The sequence below is a fragment of the Rhinopithecus roxellana genome, chromosome 8 (genome assembly GCF_007565055.1).
Source record: "Rhinopithecus roxellana isolate Shanxi Qingling chromosome 8, ASM756505v1, whole genome shotgun sequence".
NCBI lineage: Eukaryota > Metazoa > Chordata > Mammalia > Primates > Cercopithecidae > Rhinopithecus > Rhinopithecus roxellana.
Window position 1 is genome coordinate 95869565 of NC_044556.1, and position 25453 is coordinate 95895017.

Sequence of the window (25453 nt, forward strand, 5' to 3'; positions counted from 1 at the left end):
GTGGTGGCGGGCGCCTGTAGTCCCAGCTACTTGGGAGGCTGAGGCAGTAGAGTCGCTTGAACTGGAAACACCAAGGTTGCAGTGAGCCGAGATCGCGCCATTGCACTACAGACCCGGCGACAGAGTGAGACTCCATCTCAAAAAAAAGAAAAAGAAGGTGGAGTTGCTTCTAAGGTGGTGTCCTCATTACCTGTCTGCTGAACTACAATTTTCTTTTCTTTTTTTTTTTTTTTGAGACAGAGCCTCACTCTGTCTCATGCCTGGCTAATTAAAAAAAATTTTTTTGTAGAGACAAGGTTTTGCCACGTTGCTTAGGCTGGTCTTGAACTCCTGATCTCAAGCAGTCTGCCTGCCTCAGGCCTCCCAAAGTGCTGGGATTACAGGCATGAGCCACCGCGCCTGGCCTGAACTACAGTTTTCTTTAAGACCTAGGTCAAGTAGCTTCTTTCCTGTGAACCCGTTCTGATTTTTCTCTGAAGCCGACTTGGTGACCAACATGAAATATTGAGTATCTGCTATGTTCTAGCATGTATTAGTAGTGAACAAGAAACGTGGTTTCTGCTTTCCTACATTTTTTACATATATTTGTTAATAGCATGATTACATTTTATTTGTTTACATCTCTGTCCCTTATATAGGACTGAGCTCCTTGAGGATAGGAACTGTACCTTATCTAACTTTATGTTCATAGTATCTGACTTACAGTGGTCATTAATGTAGCCATAATAAATAATACATATTGATTATCTTAATTCTGGCCTAATTATTACCTTAGTAATAAAAGACTAGATATATTTAAGTCCTTGTCAGCTACTAATTTAGTTAATAGTTTAAGTTCTCTTTTTTTCAGTTCATGCAGTATACATGATTGAGTGTTTCCTATAGGCCAGGCAACATGTGGGGCAGTGCAGTGAAAAGACTTTGGAAATAAAGGCGTTATTAAGAGAGTTAAGTGGTTTAAGGGTATTTCAATATATAGAGCTTGATAAATTCAGAAAGTTTATACTTGAAATTTGCCAAGTAAGTAGATTAAATGTTTTTACCACAATTCACTGGGCATGATGGCATGCACCTGTAGTATGCTTTTAGTCCTAGCTACTCTGGAGGGGCTGGGGCAGGAGGACTGCTTGAACTCAGAAGTTTGAGGCTGCGATGAGCTGTGATTAGGGCCACTGTACTCTAGCCTGGGCAATGGAGACCCTGACTCAAAAGGAAAAAAAAGCTAACTGTGTGATGTGATAGCTATTTTAATTAGCTTGATAGTGGTAATCATTTCACAGTTTATATCAAAGTGTCACATACTACATATATATATCTGTATATCGCTCTCCACACGCAGTTGTTTTTTTTTTTTTCGGAGATGACGCCTCACCCTGGCCCAGGCTGAAGTGCAGTGGTGTGATCTTCGCTCACTGCAAGCATAGCCTCTTGGGCTCAAGTGATCCTCCCACCTCAGCCTCCCAAGTAGCTGGGACTACAGGCATGTGCCACCACGTGTGGCTAGTTTTTAGATTTTTTTTGTTGAGGCAGGGTCTCACTATGTTGCCCCTGCTGGTCTCGAACTCCTGGGCTCAAGTGATCTCACCCCCTTGGCCTCCCAAAGTGTTGGGATTACGGGCATAATCAGCCATGCCTGGCCCTATAATTTTTAATTGTCAGTTATACCCCAGTAAAGGTGGAAAAGCAGGAAGACAAAGAACAAGGAAAAAAAATTTTAATAAACTTGAAAAAAAAGTCCAAGTTTCTTTTTTTGGAGATGTTTATATTATTAATATATTATTAATATATTAATAATGACATAAAATGTCATTTTGTGATAATCTTTTGTTTACTCAGTTCATTTTTTACAACTTGTATAGTATTCCCATTGTGAGACTGAGTGGTAAAACCAAGTTAAGGCATACCTATATTTAAAGGAGCAAATATTTTAATTATTAGAGTCTTTTTGATTTTTACGTAATTCAGAAATAAATAAGATGATTTTATTCTCTTCGTTTTTATAAACTGAATAATAGTTGCTTTCTTACATATAGAGACAGTACTTTTAGGTACAGACTGTTTTTGCTTTCTAGCCATTTGTATTCTAAGAAAATTAAAATCATTTCCCTTTTTTTTCCTTTCATAAGATTTACCAAATGTTTTGGAAAAGTTTAACATAAAAGCCTCCAGGTCTGTCAGAGGAGATTTTAAATGGACTCTCACTCCGTCGCCCAGGCTGGCGTGCGGTGGTGCAGTCTCAGCTCACTGCAGCCTCCGCCTCCCAGGTTCAAGTGATTCTCCTGCCTCAGCCTCCCAAGTAGCTGGGACTACAGGCCTGTGCCACCATGCCTGGCTAATTTTTGTATTTTTAGTACACATGGGGTTTCACTATATATTGGCTAGGCTGTTCTCGAGCTCTTGACCTCAAGTGATCCACCCACCTCAGCCTCCCAAAGTGCTGGGATTATAGGCGTGAGCCATTGCACTCAGCCCAAAAAGTCTTAGAGAATCACTAGCTTCCAGACAAAATTTCATGAGATAGTATAGTTTGTTCAGCTCAAACTTAAACCCAGGATCTTTAATGTCCGAGCAACCACTTTGCTCTCAAAGTTTGAGCTAATTGCATTAAAAGGAGTTATCAGATGAATATTCTGTTGTTGAATCATCTGAGTAAAGAAATACTGTCTCTTTTTAAATTTATTTTGAAGTAACCTCAAATTTATTTAAAAAATTGGAAGACTTATACAGTTGGAAAAATACTACAAAGAACTTCTATATAGCCTTGACTTAGATTGACCAATTTTTAACATTTTGCCACTTTCGCTTTATTATTCTCTCTCTATATGTAAATTTATATGTCTAAACATACATTTATTCTGAAGTATTTAAGAACAAGTTGCATTCATCGTACCCCTTTACCTGTGAATACTTCAGAATGTTTCCTAGGAAGACTATTCTCATGTATAACTATAGTATTGTTACTAATTTCAGGAGATTTAACACTGTCACAGTACTTTAATCTACAGTGCTTATTTTGGCAATTGTCTCAATAAGGTTCCTTCTAGCTTTTTTTCTCTCTAGTCCAATAATCTAGAACAGGATCACGTTACACTGTAATGTCTCTTTTTAGTTTTCTGTGATCTGGAACATTTTCTCAGTCTTTGTCTTTCATGACAATGATATTGATTGAAGAATATAGGTCTCATTTAATAGAACATTCCTCAACTTGGATTTGATTAATATTTTCTTATGATTAGATTCAGATTATGCATCCCTGGCTGGAATACTACATAAATGATGATTTGTTCTTTTGGGGGGTATTGCAAGGGACCAAGTAATGTAAGGCTTCATAAGGAGTTTGGAGTTTGTAAAATATAATGCAGAGTCATTAGAGAGTCTTAAAAACTAAATTTTTGGGAAATGTCACTCTGGCAGCTATAGAAAGGCAAGGTGGGCAGAGGCAGACCAGACAAGAGACTATTTTGTAGTTCGGGTACAGTAAGGTGTTTGTAAGGTAACTTAGAGGTAATAGTAAGGTGACTTAGATTTGGATGACAGTAATGAAGCTAATAAGACAGATTCAACAGTGCTTTATAAAATTATATTACTATTATGAGTAATTTATATTCCAACTGCATTAGCATACATTTGAAAAAGTAATAGCTAAGCAGCAAAATAATAAGGCATTATTCCATGTTAGGGGCAGTGCTTATTGGGCACATGGATTTGCAGTTCCTTTTCAACAATTTCTTAGTTCCCAGGAGATTGCATACCCTTGGTATGTTTATCTCAAACTACAACACATGCTCTTACCCAGTATGTTATACTGCTTATGACTTCAACAAGCAGTTCAATCAGGAAATGTTTTATGAACATATGCTGCTAGACAATGGATCTGTGCTCTGATACAGTGGTGAAACAAGCACATTTACAAATAAATAACAATATAATTTTAGCTAGCAAAGGATAAATGTAAATCAGTGAAGCGTGGTAAGGAATGGAGAGTAAGGGAGGAGGGAGACAGGTGATTCTTAAGCAGTCCTTGAGCAGAATGCTATCTGAATGATGAAAGTGAAATGTGAGATGATGAGAGGGAATAGTGTTCTAGAGAGGCAGTAGCAAAAATAGAGGCATCAAGAAAGGTGCAAGCTTAGAATCGGGACCAGCAAGAAGACATAGTCTGGCTGGCTCACGAGCTAAGGGCAGGACATGAGGCAGTTTAGTGTGTTAAGAGGCATGAATTTATGAAAAGATTCTAGATTCTGCAGGTTATTTTTCCCATAGGTAATGTAATCTTTATGTAGACTCCAAGTTGTTGTACTGTTTTATTAAATGTTAGGTATATAAAATGTTCTGTACATATAGCTTTGTGTTCTAGAAAAGGTGAACAGTTTTCCTTCAGTTAAATTTATTTAATACCTTTTGCTCTAAGTATATTATTCACAAAACTTTAGGTGTAGTCTTTTAAACAATAATAAAGTAATTATTTTGTTAATTGTTAAGAATTTTAGTAAGGAAAAAATTTTGAGGCTGAAACATCTGATAGTGTTATGATGAAAGCTTTTTGTTATTTTAAAAAACTTAAAACACTGTTTTTGTTTGGCAGTCTCAAGTTAGGCTTTCTGTAAAAAGTTTACCGAGGTAAAATTATTTGAGTCTCAGTATTCAAGACTAAAATTAAGCAGAATAGATGAAACTTAAGTTAGCATAAAAGTAAGCAGATTGGCAATTATATGTAATAGATATAGATAAAAGTATTCCATTCAGCATTAAGTGCTGATAGAATACGGGTAAGGAGAAATCGGTATAAGGAATCAAAGTGCTGACATTTAAGGAGGCAAACGTGTGAAAAATTTCCTGAAGGCAAGACATGTTAGAATTGTGAAAATGTTTTGTTCTGTAAGGAAAAGGATGTATAAAAGTAGGGAGGAAATCTTTTTTTCATGTAATATTATGTTATGAGAGATTTGTGTCCATAACAATTTGACAGGTTGAAGATTAATTTCTATGTGGAAGTGTTGAGTCTTCAAAGGTAGTATATAAGAATTGGACACCACAGCCTGTATTCAGCCTTTCATTGATCTCAGGAACTCTTCTTCATTTTCTCCTAGTTTCAGTTCTTTTCCTAGATTTCTAACATCCTAACTCAATTTTCAGCTGACTTTTTTCCAGCCTAATTACATTTCGATGTTTCTTACTGATCATTTTCAGATGAACTCTGCCACAGCTTTCTGTTGATTGCAGAACTACTTTATGATCTAGTTCTCTAGTTATAACAAAACTAACTCAGTGATTGTCTATTTTTAGTCATTTTTCCTCTTTACTAATCTTTCTGAAAATATTTCTCAAGTATATTATGCTTATGTATGCAATATTACTATGTGGTAAAACAAAGTGAATTTGAGACTATGTACTTTCTAAAATAAATGGGCTAACTAGATTTTTACTTAATATTTAAATATGATATTCATAATTTGGTAGCTTTTTAAAAAATTAAGATATAATTCACATACTGTGGCATTCACTTTTAAGAAATTGGTTTCATGTTCATTTTAATATACATGTGCTACCTTATTACAATTGACAGATTTTTAGAAAATCTTCAAGGATTCAGGAGTATGTGAGCTGCTCTGTGTTGTTGGCATTTACAGAAATAATTAGTAGATAGTTTTACAGGTTTAGAAATCTGTGAACATTATGTGGACCTCTTGAGGTACTTTATAGCACTGTTAGTGATGTATATCTAGGATATTTGACAATTAACACTGGAGTAAGTAGGTGCTAGAGATTGTTTATAATGTTCACCTTTTTGTGTTTTGAGAATTAGTGTCATTACCATCGTGTTCTACTTCTGAATGAAGTCAGGTGACTGCAGTCATCTGCATTTACATTGTGACATCTTTTTTTTTTTTTCTTTTTTCTTTTTTTGAGATGGAATCTTTCTCTGTTGCCAGGCTGGAGTGCAGTGACTCGATCTCCGCTCACTGCAACCTCTGTCTCCGGGGTTCAAGCGATTCTCCTGCCTCAGCCTCCTGAGTAGCTGGGACTACAGGCACGTGCCACCATGCCCAGCTAATTGTTTTATTTTTAGTAGAGACAGGGTTTCACTGCATAGGCCAGGATGGTCTTGATCTCTTGACCTCGTGATCCACCCACTGCGGCTCCCCAAAGTGCTGGGATTACAGGCGTGAGCCACCATGCCCAGCCTATGTAACATACATCTTAAAAATATTGTTTGGTAGGCTTTGAGTATAGAATATACATACTTATGATCATAATAATGTGTTTTTAGTATTTCAGCAGGAACTTGATGCAAGGCATGACAAATATGAGAGACTTGTGAAACTTAGTCGGGATATAACTGTTGAAAGTAAAAGGACAATTTTTCTCCTCCATAGGATTACAAGGTGAGTAAGCATCTTTAAAATTTATTACAGTTTGATACTAGCTATTAGAGGATTCTGTGACTTTGAATGTGAGGATTAGAAGACATCAGCAGCAGGTACAACTTAAGAGTTAATATTTTAATAAAAATAGGTCTCAGCTGGGTGTGGTGGCTCACGCCTGTAATCTCAGCACCTTGGGAGGCCAAGATGGGCAGATCACTTGAGCTCAGGAGGTTGAAACCAGCCTGGGCGACATGGTGAAACCTTGTCTCTACTAAAAATAAAAAAATTAGGCAGGATTGGTGATGCATACCTATGGTCCCAGCTGCTTGGGAGGCTGAGGTGGGAGGCTTACTTGAGCTTGGGAGGCAGAGGCTGCAGTATGCTGAGATGGCACCACCGCACTCCAGCCTGGACGACTGAGCCAGACCCTGTCTGAAAGAAAAAAAAGTCTGTAGAGGTTGGGTGGACTTAAAAATAGGAAAGAAAAATTCTTACTTTCAGAGCAGCTAAGAATTTTGTGTTCTGTTAAGATTATTCTTTAAGATATAACTATTATCTGTGAAAATATATTAAATATTTTGATTGTTAGAACCTGTCACATTAAACTTTATTTGGATGATATGCATGAAAATTTTAATATTACATAAATGTTAAAATCTGCATAACGTATTTTCTCATTCATTTTTGAACTCATTGCAATCTGGCTTTCTGCCTCAATTATTGAAACGCCCTTGTTACCTTCATATGATTAAGTCTCTGTTTTCTTATTTTACATTTTTGTAGCATGTGATACTGTTGACTACTAAATCCTTTTTTGAAAGTTCCTCTTCTTTCAGTTTTGTGACTTTTGTGTAAATTTTTTTTCTCTAGGACTTTATTTTTCTACGCAGGCTTTGTATATTTGATAGACTTCATGATTGCAAGTAAAAGAAACTAAAACTAGTCTAAGCAGAGCAGGGAAATTACAAAAAGCCATTATCAACTAGCAGATTTTTTATTTTATGCAGTATTTTTTATTATAGTTGTGATCATATTGTTCATACAGTTTTGACTAGTAAACTGAGAAAATAGTAGCCTTCAGAAAAATTAGAACTTCTCAAGATTCGGCACTATTTTATGAGCAGCTGAGTATCTCCATCTTCCATCTTTGCTGCTTTGTTTGCTTCATAATTCATTTGACCTGATTCCTTTGCCTTTCTCTTTCACTAGAGGTAGAAGAGTATCTACCCTACAACTCCCCAGCTTCTGAAGATGGATTGTTGTTACAAATTCCAGATGTCTCCAGAAGGGTAGCTGTGGTTGGCTTTATACTATATATCATAGAGAGAATGTAGGGAAGACCAAATAGAATTTATTAGCTTTTCATTATTGAAGATATTATTGGCTGGGCATGGTGGCTCACGCCTGTATGGGCAACATGATGAAACCCCATCTCTACAAAAAATACAAAAAACTATCTGGGGAAGGTGGTATGCACCTGTAGTCCCAGCTGCCCACGAGGCTAAGGCAGGAGGATTGATTGAGCCCAGGTGGTCAAGGCGCAGTGAGTCATGATTGTGCCACTGTACCCCAGCGTGCGCAACAGAATGAGACCCTGTCTCAAAAAAAAAAAAAAAAGATACTGAAGTATTCCATTCAGTGACATGAAACTTTTAAGATAATTCTCACGTTTTAGTTTTTATTTCATTAAATGGAATCTAATTTGCCATACGTAGATTTATTGAAATATGGCACTGTTAACATTTTCTTTTTCTTACCTGACTCTGTAAAATTAGTTTTTGCTTGTTTTCTTATATCGTTCTTAGATAGCTTGTACATAGTAAGGCTTGTATTATCGAAAGAAGCAATGCTGTTCTGATTAATTATAGACACTTTTTTTTTTGTACCTATTGCAATTCTAAAACAATTGCCATCAATATTCAGCAGTAATATAAATAATAAAAGCAATAATATAAAGAAAAACATACAGATTGAGTATCCTAAATACTTGGGACTAGAAGTGTTTTGGATTTCGGATTTTGGAATATTTGCAGATAATGTATGGGCTGAACATCCCTAATCTGGACATCTGAAATCTGAAGTGCTGTTGTGAGCATTTCCTTTGAGTGTCTTGTTGTTGCTAAGAAAGTTTTGGATTTTGGAGCATTTTGGATTTTGGGTTTTCAGATTAGGGATGCTCAACCTGTAATAGGAATATGACAGGAGACCTTAATATTTTAGAAAAATCTACATTACTGTGTGAGGTCCACTTTTAAATATTTTTCCACCAAAAAATAATAAATGCTCATTATAGTAAACTTAGAAAGTGGTAGGCTTTAGAAAAATTACAAATGACAGAAAAGATACTTAATGAGACAAATCAGTCTGTAATACCCAAAGTTAGCCTCTATCAGCTAGCAGATTTCTTATTTTGTGCACTATTTTTTACCATAGTTGAGATCATACTGTTCATACAGTTTTGACTAGTAAACTGAGAAAATAATAGACTTCAGAAAAATAAGAAACTTCAGAAAAATGAGAAACTTTAGAAACATTAGAAACTTGAGGAAAGTAAAAATACTTTATGAAAGAGGCTGGGTGTGGAGGTTCACGGCTGTAATCCCAGCACTTTGGGAGGCCAAGGCAGCGGATCAGTTGAGGTCAGGAGTTTGAGACCAGCCTGGCCAACATGGTGAAACCCCATCTCTAGTAAAAATATAAAAATTAGCCAGGTGTGGTGGCATCCCAGCTACTTGGGAGGCTGAGGCAGGAGAATTTCTCGAACTCAGGAGGTGGAGGTTGCTTGAACTCAGAATTGTGCCATGACACTGCAGCCTGGGTGACAGAATGGGACTCTATCTCAAAAAAAAAAAAAACTTTATGAAAGAAATGAGCCAGTCACAGTATATCTGAAAAACTGTTAATGAGAAGACCTCATGTATTTTAACTACAAAACTACTTTGATAGACATAACTCTTCTTCAGTGAGCTTCAGTAGTTTGTGTCTTTAAAGGAATTTGCCATTTCCTCTTAAGTTTTGAAATTTATTGGTGCTAATTTTCATTTTGATTTCACCTTTGACCCAAGAGTAATTTAAGTATCTTATTTTGTGTCCAAATATTTTGGGAGTTTTCCAGACAACTTTCTGATACTGATTTCTAATTTAATTTCATATGGTTAGAGAACATGCTTTCTATAATTTGAATCCTTTTAAATTTATGGAGCCTTAATTTTGACCCAGGATATGGTCTGTCTGGTAAATGTTGTGTGTACACTTGAAAAGTGTGTATTCTGCTATTGTTAGGTGTATTAAGTCAGATTGGTTGATAGTGTTGTTTGCGTCACTTATTTCCTTTCGATTTTCTGTATACTTGCTCTGTCAGTTAGTGAGAGAGAGAAAGAGGGTGGCATCTCTTGACGATAATTGTAGATTTGGCTTTCTCCTTGAAGTCCTATCAGTTTTTCCTTGAAGTATCTTGAAGCTCTTTTATTTGGTACATTAATATTTAGGATTGTTATGCATTTAATGAATTGACCCATTATCATTATGATGGTATCTCTGGAAATAGGCTTTGCCCAAAGTTTGATGTTAATATAGCTACTCCTGTTTTCTTTTGATTGTTATCAGAATGTGTATTTTTTCATCCTTTTATTTTTAATCTATTTGTGTTTATATTTAACATGGATTTCTTGTTTCTTGCTTTTTAAAAATCCATTCTGAAAATCTCTGCTTGTTAGTGCAGGTGTTTAGATTGTTTACATTTAATGTAGTTATTGGTATGGTTATAATTAAATCTACCATCTATTCTCTGCTTCCTGCCTTATTTTGGATAATTTTTTATGATCCCATTTTATCTTATTTGTAGGCTTATTAGGTATGCCTTTTAAAAAATTTTTGTAGTGATTGTTTTATGGTTTATAATATACATCTTATTTTCAACCATTCTCACTTTGTACAATACTGTGTTTACTAAAATTTATGCATATAAGAATCTTTTCACTTTGCATGATTTTTTGGTAACAGTTACTTTGCCGATAAAGGTCACAGTGTTGATGTGCCTGAGTTTCAGTCAACACAGTACCATGCAAAGTAAGGACTATTTACTTATCACTTCGCATATGGTATAAGAGTCTTATACTTCCTTTTCCATTTCCCCTCTACTAGCTTGGCCTTTTATGCTACTGTTATGATTCATGTTATTTCTACTTTTGTTGTTTCCACTGATTTTTACTTTAAACAGCATGATTTAAAAATAAGAAAAATATTTATGTTTATCCACATTTACCATTTTTGGTAAATGTTCATTCCTTTGTGTATAGATTCAGATTTTTATCTGGTATCATTTTCCTTTCGCCTAAAGAACTTCCTTTAATATTTTTTGTAGTGTCAGTCTGCTGATGATGAATAAATTCTTTCTGGCTCTGTGAACTAAGGGGATTGTTCTGCCTGCTCACTTTGGGCAATTCTTTTTCCAGCCTTAGGTAGTTTCCTCGCATGCCTGCACTGATCAGTACTCAACTGAAGATTTGAGAAGGTTGCTTCTATAAATCTCTGAAGCTCTCTGTTTATACAGCTTTCTCCTCATTGTTACTCTGCTCTGCAAATTTTAGCTGTCTTGATCCCCCACAACTCCCAACTCCTTTTCTACTCAGACTGACTCCCAGGCTCCACCTAAGTTTCCTGTCTCTGTACTGTCACTTGGAAGCTTTCCAGGCAATAAGATGAGGCAGTCCGAGGGTATATGTTGTGCTCCTCCCTTTCCCCAGGGATCACTGCTCCAGGCTGCCTGTAGTCCAGTGTCTGTAACCATTGTTTTCTGTATTTATTTTTTCTTTTTAGTTGTTTAAGGTGGGAGGATAAATCCAGTCCATGTTACTCTGCCCTTTACTGAAAGCAGATGTCTATCCATATGTCATATTTTTATGAACAAAATTTTTCTTAATTATATTACACGTATAATTTTTTGTATTCTTTTTTCAGTTAACAGTGTGTTAATAGTGCTTTTATGTTTTCCATACTATTAATAGTTTTGAGTTAGACGTATCTGAATGCATACAATATTTAGCCCTATGTTGATAATTAGATTATTTTAGTTTTTCACTATTAAAGCGTCTGATGTTCTAAAAGTTCCCAATATCTTGATCATAGTGCTCCTGATATGGAAGATATATTGACTGAATCAGAAATTAAATTGGATGGTGTCAGACAAAAGATATTCCAGGTAGCCCAAGAACTATCAGGGGAAGATATGCATCAATTCCATCGAGCCATTACTACAGGTAAGTCTAGGTTTGTTTCAGGGGTAATAAATATTTTAAATAGTGTGCTACATGATTAACATGTGAGTTGAATGAATTTTAAGTGACACCTGATGAAATAATAATACTGGTTTTAAAGAACTGCAACTTTGTAGTAATATAGAAGTAATCCAAAGGCAAGTTGGCTTTATTTTTTTTTAACAGTGTAGTAATAGTCATTGATTGATTTTAATAAAGTATTTAAGAACACAGATTTAATAGGATGAACTCTATTCTTGAGCATGTAGGATGTGTTCAGACAGGGCACATCTCATTTCCAAGTACAAGTAAATCTCACTGGTGGCTCTAAGTTTCCATTTCAAATAGGTTCTCGAAAGAAAATGTACCCAAATATCTCATAATGTGACTCCATATCTGGGTGTTTTATTCATTAAAAAAAATTTGAGGGTAGGCCGGGCATGGTGGCTCACGCCTATAATCCCAGCACTTTGGGAGGCCAAGGCGATGGATCACGAGGTCGGGAGTTCAAGACCATCTTGGCCAAGATGGTGAAACCCCAACTCAACTAAAAATACAAAACTTAGCCAGGTGCAGTGGCGGGCGCCTATAATCCCAGCTACTCAGGAGGCTGAGGCAGGAGAGTTGCTTGAACTCGGGAGGTGGAGGTTGCAGTGAACTGAGATTGCACCACTGCACTGCAGCCTGGATGTCAGCACAAGACTCCATCTCAAAAAAGAAAAAAATTTGAAGGTATACTAGATCTTGGTAGTTATCATTATTTTCAAATAAATTGAATAAATGTATAAAGTGCTTGGTTCTTTCCTCTTCCTTCTTTTTCTGATGTGGGTTCATTGATAGGACAGATACTAGATAATTCAGATACAGGTTGAGTATCCCTTATCCAAAATGCTTGGGAACAGAAGTGTTTCAGATTTCGAGTGTTGAAATATTCACAGTTTATTGCTTGAGCATCTCTAATCCAGAAATCTGAAATGCTCCAATGAGCATTTCTTCTGAGCATCGTGGCAGCACTCGAAACGTTTTGGATTTTGGATCATTTCGGATTTAGGATTTTTGGATTAGGAATGCTCAGTATCAGTACCCTAAGATTTGCAGGAAGACTGGGAAATGAGTTTATTTGGTATGTGCTTAATATGTATATCCAGTTTTAGCCTAAACGTTTATAATTTCAGCACTTGTTTTTTCAGAAATGTTGAAATGTCTTCTAATATGGGTAAGAGAAAGTACCAGCATACATTAGTTAAAACCGTGGGTGCATTTGGAAACTGAAGTGTAAAACAGTCTGTGAGGAGTCATTATAACATTACCAAGTGAAATACAGTCTGCCATCATAATTTATTAATATTAGGAGTTTATTTGATTTTTTTAATAACAGCACACATAATAAAGATGACTTCATGAATTTAGTTTGTTGTAAAGTGACACAACCTGTAAAGTGTGACAGGTTTGGCTGCAGTGGGAGAGAAGATCAGAAGTATTGGTGGGAAGAAGGGTGAAGTAAAAGGTAAATCAAGCTTAGCAGAAAACACGAGAATATCTTTATAATAGTAGCTGTGACGATACTACAGATAGATTCATAGCAGGAAAATATTTCAGACAGAGTAGTTCTGCTATACATAAGTTAGGTATGCATGTGTAATCTTGAGGGCTACTGAGTGGCAGTGTTGGTGGTGGTGGGGGACCAAGTTAGGTCTCTTAGTTTCTGGAAAGTGCTTGAACTAAAGCAGCAGTACAGTCTAAATGTCTGTATTAAACAGAAATCCAATTCTACAGCTTTTCCTAAGTATCTTATTAACCTGCTTGACTGAAGGCAAGAGTTTGAATAACTTCCATAATCTTTATCATTTTTTCTATCACATCATCATGTAGTATGCCTATCTTGCAAAAATTCATGACAGTTAATAAATATAGTAAAAGCTGATCACCGTTGTTCTCACTTTGGACTTCAATCTGCGTAAAACTTGTATTTTAATAAAAATTCATATATTTTCCCCACAATGTTGGTCCTCGTGTGAAAATGATGTTTTTCATGTTTAAACTTCTCAGTTCCTTATTAGTGCGTGATTAGGCTCTACTAATTGTGACAACATCAAGTTCCCCAAATACCTGTGGGACATATTGGACATTGCAGATTTGCTGTATTTGGCCCATAGTTCTATTTTGTATATCCTCATGCATCAGTGAAGTATAAAGATAAAGAGTTTAAATAAGGGCGAAGACCATATACATAATGATACCAGAAGCAACCTAGAAAGCTATACATTGTCTTACAGAACAGAGAAATGGAGAGAAAAAGCGGAGAGGGAAATACTCAGTAGAGTATTTCCTAATTCAGGAAGGAAGTGCTGTACTCTTGGAAAGATAGGACATTAATAAAATGGGAATGATCCATCTTCAAATTTTCCTACTTCACTGTATCATTGAGGATTATTATAAGCCCAGTGATCTCTTTTAGGCCTTCGTTTATGATTTGTAAGTTTTCTTTGAAGATAACTTACTCATGGATTAAAATAATGAAGGATTTTCTTTATGTTTTCTGTAAAAAGTCTTTAAAATAAGGTTCTTTGAATTGAAGCAATAAAGATGTTTTTTCTTAAAGTTAAGAAATAAAGCGGTCAAGTAAAGAGGTGTCTAGGACTGAAAATTTTGCCGACAGATTTTTTTTTGATAAAATAAGGTTATTTATAATTGGATTAGCATTAACAATATGATGCTTATGAATAGCTTGCTGCTTGTAATTGTTAAATGCTTGTTTTGGTATTACTCCAAATAGTTGTTCTTTTGACTTGAAGATAAAACAATTCTGGCAATGAACTAAAGGAGTTCTGTGCTTTTCCTCATTAAGAATAGTGCTAATGGCACGCAGAGCATTTCCCTAAGGGATACTTGTGTGAGCTCAAACTTTGAGTATCTTAATAATTGAACAACAACACAACGTCAGGTCTGTTTTCTACACATTTCTTATCAGAGTAGATTACAGATTGTCCCAAGGGATGGTTAAACAAATGAACAAATAATTAGTTGCTTGAAATAAGTCACTTAAAAAAAATTTGTGTCCTGCCATTTTTTTTTCCCCTCTTGTTGAAAAATTAACAGTTGTGGGGGAAATGTCCTCCATTTCAGAGAAAAAATACTGTTTTTTTTCTTTAGTTTATATCACTGATAATGGTAAGAATTGTCATTTTTTGAGACATTTCGTTACACCAAACTAAGTTTATATCCTAATTAATATTTTAATTCTTTTATCCAAGAATGTGAGTGATGGGTAAAGTGGATGTTTAGGGCCAGTTAAGATATGTTTTTAGCCACTATTCTTTATATTCACAATCTCATAGGTTTTTGCAATACCTCTAAATCATAGATATTTTTACCGCTTCACAAGTGGGGAGATTGAGGCTCACAAGTTACGCTCAGGGTCATAAGCTAGCCTGTGGTAGTACCATTGGTTTCTTCCTACATGGATTTCATTTATCTCTTGACTTTACAACCTAACTCCTAGTAAAGGCTTTACTTTGGTTACCCCAAATACTGAGGTTTTCCTCATACACCCAGCACACACTGTGGCCCTTTTTTTCATAGCGCTTCTCAACTTCCAACGTGTAATCTCTTTATATATTTCTTCATTCTCTCTCTTTCCCTTACTAGAATGTAGACTCTGTAAATCTCTACAAAGATTTCATTCCTGTTTTTCACTTTATATATCCCAGATACCTAACAAGTATCCGTAAATATAAATGTTGAAAGAATGAAGAACAAAACCAATTTTAAAAGGCTTTTTTTCCCCAGCCATATGCTTTATCTGATGATTTGCTTTCATGAGTTTATATTTTTACTGTTTTTTGTTTCTTCCAAAAGAAAGCATGTTTCCAGGAGCTATTTCTTAGATATACTAGCAGGAATAGGATCAATATTAATGTTTAGGGAAGTTCCAAAGCTATAGCGGTATAGAGAAATTAGATGTAGGTTCAGCATATTGCAAAATGGTGAGTGCTCACTGGAAAAATGAACTATGATACAAATCTCTGTAAGCTTTTGGAGTAGCAGTAGGAAGAGTGTAGTGGATGGAATAATATAGCTAAAAATTGAATTTGTCTGTTAATGAGTGAGATTAAGAGAGAAGTACCAGAGATGTTGGTTAGTTAGGGTAAAGCTAAGTGCAGAAGCAGATTAATAAACTGTGACGTTGCAGTGGCTTAACAAAATAGAAATTGTATCTTTCTCTCTTGAAGACCAGGCTTTATGATGGTGGTATGAGTGTGCTCTGCCCACTTAGTTATTCACAGATCCGTGCTCTGTGGGGCTCTGCTGTTACCAGTACATGATTTCCAAGATCAGCCAGGGCATCAACATATAGCTGACAGATTGTGGAAAAGGGAGGAGTTGGGGATGGTGCCTGAGGATTTTATGCACCAGCCCTGGAAGTGGCATAGAGCACTTCTGCCTACATTTTGTTGGCTAGTCACATGGCCACACCAGCTTTAAGGAAGAATGGGAAATATGGTCTCTGTGCAAGCCAAGGAAAACAAAATATGTTTGATGAATAGTTACTTTTTCTCTGCCTGATACGGTAATTTGATGTTCTTTTGGTGTAATAGAAAATTCAGGTATATGCCTGTTGATTGATTTAAAACTTTTTTCTGAATAGATTTTTCTTTTGTTTGAAAGCATTCATTTGTCTGTTTGAAAGTGATATTATAACTGGTGAGAAGACTTCTAGTTGTACTACCTAATTTTGTAAATAAGGTGAGTGATAGTATTGAAATTGGAATCTGACTTGTTTTATCTACTCTGATAGACTTTCTGCTAGACTATCATCTATCTCTGATAGCTAGTATCTAGTGCTTTAAACTGTTTATCTAAAGTCAAAGGCTTTTTCTTGAAGATTCTGCATCTTGTTAAAGACTCTCATCATCCTTAATTTTACCTATACATGTAATTACATCAATTATGCATTTTTTTTTTTTTTTTTGAGACAGAGTCTGGCTCTGTTGTCCAGGCTAGAGTGCAGTGGTGCAATCTAGGCTCACTGCAACCTCCGCCTCCCGGGTTCAAGCAATTCTCTGCTTCAGCTTCCCGAGTAGCTGGGATTACAGGCACACACCACCATGCCCTGCTCATTTTTGTATTTTTAGGAGAAATGGGGTTTCACCATCTTGGCCAGGCTGGTCTTGAACTGCTGACCTTATAATACACCCACCTTGACCTCCCAAAGTGCTGGGATTACAGGCGTGAGCCACTGCACTGAGCCAAATTACCTAATTTATGTAATGTAATTATGTAAAATAGAAACAGTTTAGGGTTGCATGTAAATGTCAGATGTTAGGCATTTTTTGGTGACTTGTATCAATCACAATTTAGTAAGTGTATATTTCACACTGTGAGCTTTTGTGATGACTACTATGACCACGAGAAAATCTGTGTATAGGCATTTTCCGGGTTACGACAACTTCGTTTGTAAATACTCTTTCTAGATAAATGTCTGGTACACACTACTTGGACTGTCCAAATATATGATGGTCTTTTAGTCTAATTTCTCTTTTCATCTCTGAGCATTCCCATTCCTTTTCTGAAATCTTGTTTCAGAAGGTTAATCTTTTGACCTGAGGTCTGTCTGCCAGTTGATAAGGATAGGGCTAAATAGGCAACATGGAGAAGAAGAAACAGTGTCTTACTCAGTTTTACTCAGTTTTGGACATACTGCACCAAGTCAGAGAGATCCTTATTCCTTGACATACTTTATCTTAATTTATCATGGCTTGGTAGGATACAAATAATGTTCTGCTAATATAGTTTGCTAGTACTTCTTTTTTTTTTAAGTCTCTCTCTGTCACCCAGGCTGGAGTGCAGAGGCGTGATCTGGGCTCACTGCAACCTCCATCTCCCAGGTTCAAGTGATTCTTGTGTCTCAGACTCCCAGGTAGCTGGGATTACAGGCAGACGCCACCATGCCCAGCTAATTTTTATATTTTTAGTAGACATGGGGTTTCACCATGTTCACCAGGCTGGTCTCAAACTCCCGTCTTCAACTGATCCACCCACATTGGCCTCCCAAAGTGTTGGGATTACAGGCGTGAGCCACCGTGCCCAGCCGATTTGCTATTACTTCTTAGCAAACCAAAAAGTATTTGAGAATCGTAGTACATATTGACTTAGGATAACATTTTAGAAGAATAGCATCCTCTTTTAATTGTAAGGTAATAAAAGGGAAAACAAAACGAAGGAACAAAAAGACATTATAAAATATTATCTAACAAAAATTAATGGCAGTAATTCTTATTTTATTCTTCTCATAGTTTAGTAAACAGATACACAGCGCCCTTATACCAGACACTGATACATTATTCTATATAAACCCTGCTATGTAAACAGATGCATGCACTTGACAGATGAGAAAATTGGAGCACAGTAAAATGAGTAAACTTAGTTCACACTGCTCACAAGAAACTGAATTAGCTTCAGAACCTAGGACATCCTCTGAGTTTGCGTCCTTTGTAGGGACATGGATGCAGCTGGAAACCATCATTCTTAGCAAACTATCATAAGAACAGAAAACCAAACACCGCATGTTCTCACTCATAGGTGGGAACTGAACAATGAGATCACTTGGACTGGGGAAGGGGAACATCACACACCGGGGCCTATCATGGGGAGGGGGGAGGGGGGAGGGATTGCACTGGGGAGTTATACCTGATATAAATGATGAATGGATGGGTGCTGACGAGTTGATGGGTGTAGCACACCAACATGGCACAAGTATACATATGTAACAAACCTGCACGTTATGCACATGTACCCTGGAACTTAAAGTATAATAAAAAAAAATTAAAAAAAAAAAACCTAGGACATCCTCACTTCAAGTCTCTGCTTTCTGTTTTGCCATTATCATATTTTATTCAGTGGGAAGCTAGAGGCAGAGAGGTGAGGCAGCTGTAGTGGTCCTTCTTGGTGTGAAATGAATAGGGCCTCAAGTTTAGTGTTAGCAGTGGGAATAGAGAGGAACGGGCATGTTTTTAGAAGACAGTTTATTTTTAAAAAGCATAAAGAAAGGGAATAGTCCTGCGGATGACTTTAGGTTTCTGGTTTGGCCAACTGGATGAATAGGAATGTTATTAAGCGGAGAAAACAGGAAGGTGGAATGGGTTTTGGATAAAATTAATTGGAAATCTTAGGATGTACAGATTGCTGCCTAGGAGGCAATTTGATCTGTAGGTCTAGGGAACTCAGGATGCATCTGTAGTTACAGCCTTGGAGTTACGAGCTCATAAATTGTAGTTAATTTTAAAGACATGGATAAGATTGTCTAAGGAGAGTGTAGAGTGAGAATAAAACCAAAGACTTGGAACCTTAACTAAAGAAAATACAATATAATATTTAAGGGAGTAATATCCCTGAGTAATCAAGACCTGAGGATGGGATCCAGAGCTTAAGCCTTATGTGACAGGACAGCTCCCTCTTTCCAAATGGGCAGTTACGATGGGTATAGAGGTAGGGAATTGAGAAAATTCTTGCTCAGTCACTTCCATTTTCATGTCATGTGCTGAGAAAAGGGGATGTGGTGGGGAAATGGTATGGAATTGATGGAGACTGGAGATTTAAGAATGACTCTGATGGCTCACGCCTGTAATCCCAGCACTTTGGGAGGCTGAGGCAGGCGGATCATGAGGTCAGGAGTTCAAGACCAGCCTGACCAACGTGGTGAAACCCCGTGTCTACTAAAAATACAAAAATTAGCTGGGCATGGTGGCGTGCATCTGAGGCAGGAGAATCACTTGAACCCAGGAGGCGGAAGTTGCAGTGAGCCGAGATTGCGCCACTGCGCTCCAGCCTGGGAGACAGAGCAAGACTCCGTCCCCGCCCCCAGCCAAAAAAAAAAAAAAAAAAAGAATGACTCTGAGTGTAATGGGGATGGGTACTTAACCAGGAATATTTAATAGTTATTGTTAATCATTTTTGAAGATTTACCTGAGCAGTAAATATAATCCTTTCTGTATAGCAATAGGAATGAATGAGGCAGAAAGTTAGATTAATTCATCGTTTGGGTTGTGCTCATTATTTGGCAGCAGGATGACAATGGGAGAAGTAGGAAAAGATAAGCAGCCTGATGCATTATTGTGGCCATGTTTGTTGTTAAAATAGAAATACATACTTCTGTGCTTGTTGGTAAGTAGTATATTGTCAACTGTTATGATATGAGTAGTAAAATTAATAATACAAATTTCAGCGCATGTGGTTTATCTCAGAAGCCAAAGGTGCACTGAATCCAAGATACTATATTAGTTTACTAGGCCTGCCGTAATAAAATACCACAGACTGGTGGCTTAAATAGAAATTTATTGTCTTGCAGTTCTGGAGGCCTAAAGTCTGAGATTAAGGTGTTGGCAAGTTTGATTTCCCCTGAGGCCTCTTTCCGTGACATGCAGATGGCTGTCTTTTCCCTGGGTCTTCACATGGCCTTGTGCACACATGCACACACATCTCTGTTGTCTCTGTGTGTCCTAATCTTTCCTTATATCTCCAGTCATGTTCGATTAAGGTACACCTCAGCGGCCTCATTTTAACTTAATCACCCCTTTAAAGACCCTGTCTCTAAATACACTCACATTCTCAGGTACTAGAGGTTAGGGCTTCAACATATGCTCTGCGTATTTGGGGCAGCTCAGTTCAGTCCATAACAGATACTTTTTGGTTTGTGCACTGCAGCTAGAGGATGAGCTACAAATGTTACTTTGGAGTGGAGGGACTGGGGAGTTGCTTTTAAGGCCGGGGGTGGGTGGTTTTGTGTTGTGCATTTGAGCTGTGGACTTCCTTTGTAAACCCCCAAGAAGAGGTGCCTTAAGGGGAAAAGCAAATAGTGTCTGATAACTCTTCTGGGAACCAGGGATATAAACAGATATTTCATGCAGACCATATTCTCTCAGGCTGCATTTATAATCTCAGGTGGGTTCGGAAGCATTGCTTTATCTGAGGCATGGCCCCCTGGTGGAAAGAGAAGTGGCTGTCTCTGCACAGAAGGGAAGAAGTCTGGGGGAAGGGAGCCTTATTGACAACCATCACAGGACTGCAGGCATCCCGGCAAGTGAGAGCACAGCTTTCCTTTGTTTTCTTCTTCCTTCCTTCGTTTTCCTCTTCTACTCCCTTCATCCCCCATTGGTTGGGGGAGAGAGGGTGATGAGAGAGGAACAGAAACTGAAGGAACGGTCGGGGGAATTGGAAGCTGAGAATGGGGGCAGGCCTGTGTGAATCCCCTACATTGGCAGGAACCTAGTTACCTGATAACCGTCATTTTAATGGAGGAGGTCATAGGACGAGTTTGATGATACTCTCCATATCAAATCATGGCTCAGAAAAGGGAAGTCAAATCAAAAGCCCTTTCCAACAGCATCTAAAAATTAAGAAATGATTTGAGAATTATCAGAATGATTTGAGGAATAATTGGTAAGCAGTTCTATAATAAATATAGTTTAGTATATTAAGAAAATAAAAATATATTTAAAGTTTGGGGTTTGTATTTATTTGTATAGCACTTTATATTCCTATTAAAATACCTGGAATATGACTCCAAGGGACAAAGTAGTTGAAAGTGCAGATGAGTTATTTAAATGATTATTATAAGAATTAAGCAAGATAGGAGAGAATGTGGTCCTTTGGTATTAGGAAAGTCAATTTTAGAAGATCCTCAGATTGGTATTAACTTTTCTAGTCTGTGAGGTCTTCTTATAAGAGATAAAGACTTGCTCAGTGAGGTGAAGTAGAAAGAGAGAGACATTGCCATCAGACAGACCTGGGCTTTTATGTTTTAATATTCCATAGCTCTGTAATCTTGGAACAAAGTGTACAACCTATTTGAATTTCAGCTTTCTTTCTTTAGCATGAGAACATTAATAGCTACCTCCTGGATTTTTTGGAAATTTAATAAAATACATTTATGGAAAGCATTTCTTACTTTGTTTGACATATAACCATTAACAAATATTTGTTCCTAACCCTTCTTGAATTTAGCAAAATTAATCTGTAATATTGTACTAAATTTTAACATTTATTTTCATTTTGGATAAAAACTCAGTGGCACCAATTTGCTCAATACCCGTTCTTCAGTGCTAATGTAAAAACCCTGCTTAGGGCTGGAAGTGGTAGCTCATACCTGTAATCCCAGCACTTTGGGAGGTCATGGTGGGAGGATCACTTGCGACTAGTCTGTGCAACTTGGCAAAATCCTGTCACTGCAAAAAAGTAAAAAAAAAAAAAAAAAAAAAAAAAAAAAAAAAAAAAAAAAAAGCCATTAGCTAGGCATAGTTGCTTGCTCTGCAGTCCTAGTTACTGGGGAGGCTAAGGCATGAGGATCGCTTGAGCCAAGGAGTTTGAAGCTGCAGTGAGCCACAATTGTGTCACTGCACTCCAGCCTGTGTGACAGAGCAAGACCATGTCTCTTTTTTAAAAAAGACCCATTCTGGGCATGGTGGCCCACGCCTGTAATCCCAGCACTTTGGGAGGCCGAGGTGGGCAAATCACCTGAGGTCGTGAGTTCGAGACAAGCGTAGACAACATGGTGAAACTCTGTCTACAAAGATTATCTGGGTGCAGCAACAGGCACTTGTAGTCCCAGCTTCTCAGGAGGCTGAGGCAGGAGAATCGCTTGAACCCAGGTGGCGGAGGTTGCAGTGAGCTGAGGTCGTGCCACTGCACTCCAGCCTGGGCAACAGAGCCTGATTGTCTCAAACAAAACAAAACAAACCCTACTCAGACAAAATTCAAATTAGTGGAATTCTATTTAGAGTTTACTGTTGGTAGTAAAAGCACACATACTTTACAAAGCTGAGGCATATAGATATATTTATTTTCAATGTACACTTCATGTATTTGAAAGTAGATTTTTAGCAGAGTGGACTGTGAATCCATTATAAATCTGATTTCATTTTAACATTTCAGTGATTGATTTGGTGATGCTAACTTGTTTTAAAAATTCATGTGGTACTCAGAGAAATAGTTCCAAGTGTAATTTTTAAAAATTGAGACATTACATACCACATAATTAACCTTTTAAATTGAATAATTCAGTTGTTTTTACTATTTTCACAAGGTTATGTACTTATCACTGTCTAATACCAGAACATTTTCATCACACTCAAAAGAAACCTCTTACCTATTGGCAGTCATTCCCCATTCCCCCTTCTAATACCAGGGTTAGCCCCCGGTCACCACTAATCTACTTTCTGTCTCTATGGATTTGTCTATTCTGGATATCTCATATGAATTGAATCAAACCATATACGGCCTCTTGTGTCTGGTTTCTTTGAGCATGTTTTCCGAGTTCATCTATGTCATAGCATGTATCTGTATTTCATTCCTTTTTAATAACTGAGTTTTAGTCTGTTTTATGGATATACTGTATTTTGTTAATCTGTCATCAGTTGGTGGACTTTTGGGTTGTTTCCACTTTTTGGCCTTTGTGAATAATAACTGCTGTTAGTATTTGCCTACAAGTCTTTGTGTGAATATATGCTTTCAGCTCCTTTGGGTGTATATACCTAGGAACAGAATTGCCAAATCATATGTTAAACAATTTCTGAAAAAGCATTAAAAACCAAGAAACAAAGTTGAGACATGTGAGGTTCAAATTTATAGTGAAACCTGTGTCATATCTGTTTGCCTTTATATATAGTTTTTGGTGGAGAGTGGGACTGGATGCATATTGTTTAAATATTAAAGGAATATGTAAAAATAATCAGAAGTCTTTAACTGGGTTTCCCTGGTACATATTCTAATAGGAGAACAAGGAAAAAAATAACAATTTACATAAAAGCGACGTACAGACTTCTCTCTTACTGGCAGCTGATTCTGTAAATAATTCTAATTGGATTTTATCCAAGGCAAAGACAGAAGGGGAAGGCATTGTTTGATGGAATACGGCAGTACGTTGAAAATTTTCACCTTGGGGATTATTCACTGAAAATAGCGGATGTCCTTTTTATCAGGTTGAAACATAACTTGTTTAAACATCCTCTTACCTACATGTGACCAAAAATGCTTTTCAGTGTTTTGGGCCAGATGTCCTTGAACTTTCTCAACGTTATAGCATGAAACCTAATTTCTTTCTTTTTTATTTTTTATTTTTTGAGACGGAGTTTTGCTCTTGTTGCCCAGGCTGGAGTGCAATGGCAAGAGTTCACCACAACCTCCGCCTTCCCTGTTTCAAGCGATTTCTCCTGCCTCAGTCTCCCGAGTAGCTGGGATTTACAGGCACGCACCACAGCGCCCGGCTAATTTTGTATTTTTAGTAGAGACGGGGTTTCTCTATGTTGGTCAGGCTGGTCTCAAACTCCCGACCTCAGGTGATCCACCTGCCTTGGCCTCCCAAAGTGCTGGGATTACAGGTGTGAGCCACCGCACCCGGCCCATGAAACCTAATTTCTTTGGAGCAGAAATGGCCACCTCATCTCTGAAGTAACTTTTGTTAACACATTTCAAGGACACTTATATAATGACTAGATATACTTGAAATAATGACTAGATATACTTGAAAATTAAATATCTGACACCTACCCATATTTAATAGAGATTGACACCAAAGATTAAGTTTGAGGACTCTTATTCCATATTCTCTCTTTTCCCTATTAAAAAATAAATCAAGACCTCAGATTCTGCTCTTCATCAGTTTGAACTCTGATCTTGTTAGTAAGTATTATAAATTAAGTACAACTGAATAATTGAATACCTAATTTTAAAATAGTTTTCTTTGTTGAGGCACTTACAGTTTCATAGACTTTGGTGAGGAGAAACAGATTATTAGAAGGAATTTACGGAAAACAGTTGAGTCTCTTGTACATATGAGTTGCTATCTTTGGGAGAGGGCCAAGGAGCAAAGTCATCTGGGCCTTGTCCCCACCGTCAGAGTTCTAGGGTGCAAAATAGGTGATCAGACAGCTGTTTGTAATCTAAAACTGACTGAAACATTTAATTGAAGTATAAGTTTTATATTGTGAGAATGAAGAGACAAGTGCCGCCTTGATTAGGGTGTATTAAAACATTTAAACTGTTGTTGTAGGTAGAGAAAGATGTGAGAGAAGGCTTCATAGTCACAGAAGGGCATGGAATCATGAAAGTATATAGTGTGTTTGGAAGACTACAGAATAAGGTTAAGCAAAACATGGAGAAAAGCTGAACCAGGAATTTAGTGGGGAAAAATGTTGAGAAAAATGGGTATATTTTATATGGAGATGACTGTAAAGAAGTAGGTAAGGTGGGAAGGGTGTGAGCTTTTGAAATCTAGAAACTCACTATTTACTGTGTGACTTGGCTGAATTTCTTAACTTCTCTGTGCATCAATTTGTTCATTAAGGATAGTAATACAGTCACACAATAGTGAGCATTAGTGAGCAGTAAATAGATGGATGTAAAGTTCCAGATCCATACTCTTACATGTGGTAGACATTCAAGACTTAGTAAATTATTATTTTATTTTTAAAAAGTTTTGTTGAGGGCTTCTGGGTGATACCTGTAAATAATTGAAAGCGGGAACTTGAACAGGTATGAATAGTCATGTTTACAGCAGCATTACTCACAAAAGCCGAAAGGTGGAAGTGACTCAATAGTCTATCTATAGATGAGTGAATAAACAAATTGTGATATATGCATACAATAGAATATATTCAGCCTTAAACAGGAAGGAAATTCTGACATATGTTACAACGTGGATGAAGCTTGAAGACATTATGCAAAGTGAAATAAGCCAATCACAAAAGGGCAAATACCATATTTGTTACATTTACATGAGGTACCTAGACTAGTCAAAATCGTAGAGACCAGAAAGTAGAATGGTGGTTGGCAGGA

General features: G+C 37.0%; 1 protein-coding gene across 1 annotated transcript in view; it reads left to right on the forward strand.

The window, feature by feature from the left end:
• Positions 1 to 25453, forward strand: part of TSNAX (translin associated factor X) — a 38994-nt gene that overhangs the window by 1993 nt on the left and 11548 nt on the right. Inside the window, exons 3-4 of the mRNA XM_010374058.2 lie at positions 6272 to 6386; positions 11496 to 11626. Coding sequence (XP_010372360.1) covers positions 6272 to 6386; positions 11496 to 11626 — 246 coding nt within the window. The remainder of the gene's footprint in view (positions 1 to 6271; positions 6387 to 11495; positions 11627 to 25453) is intronic.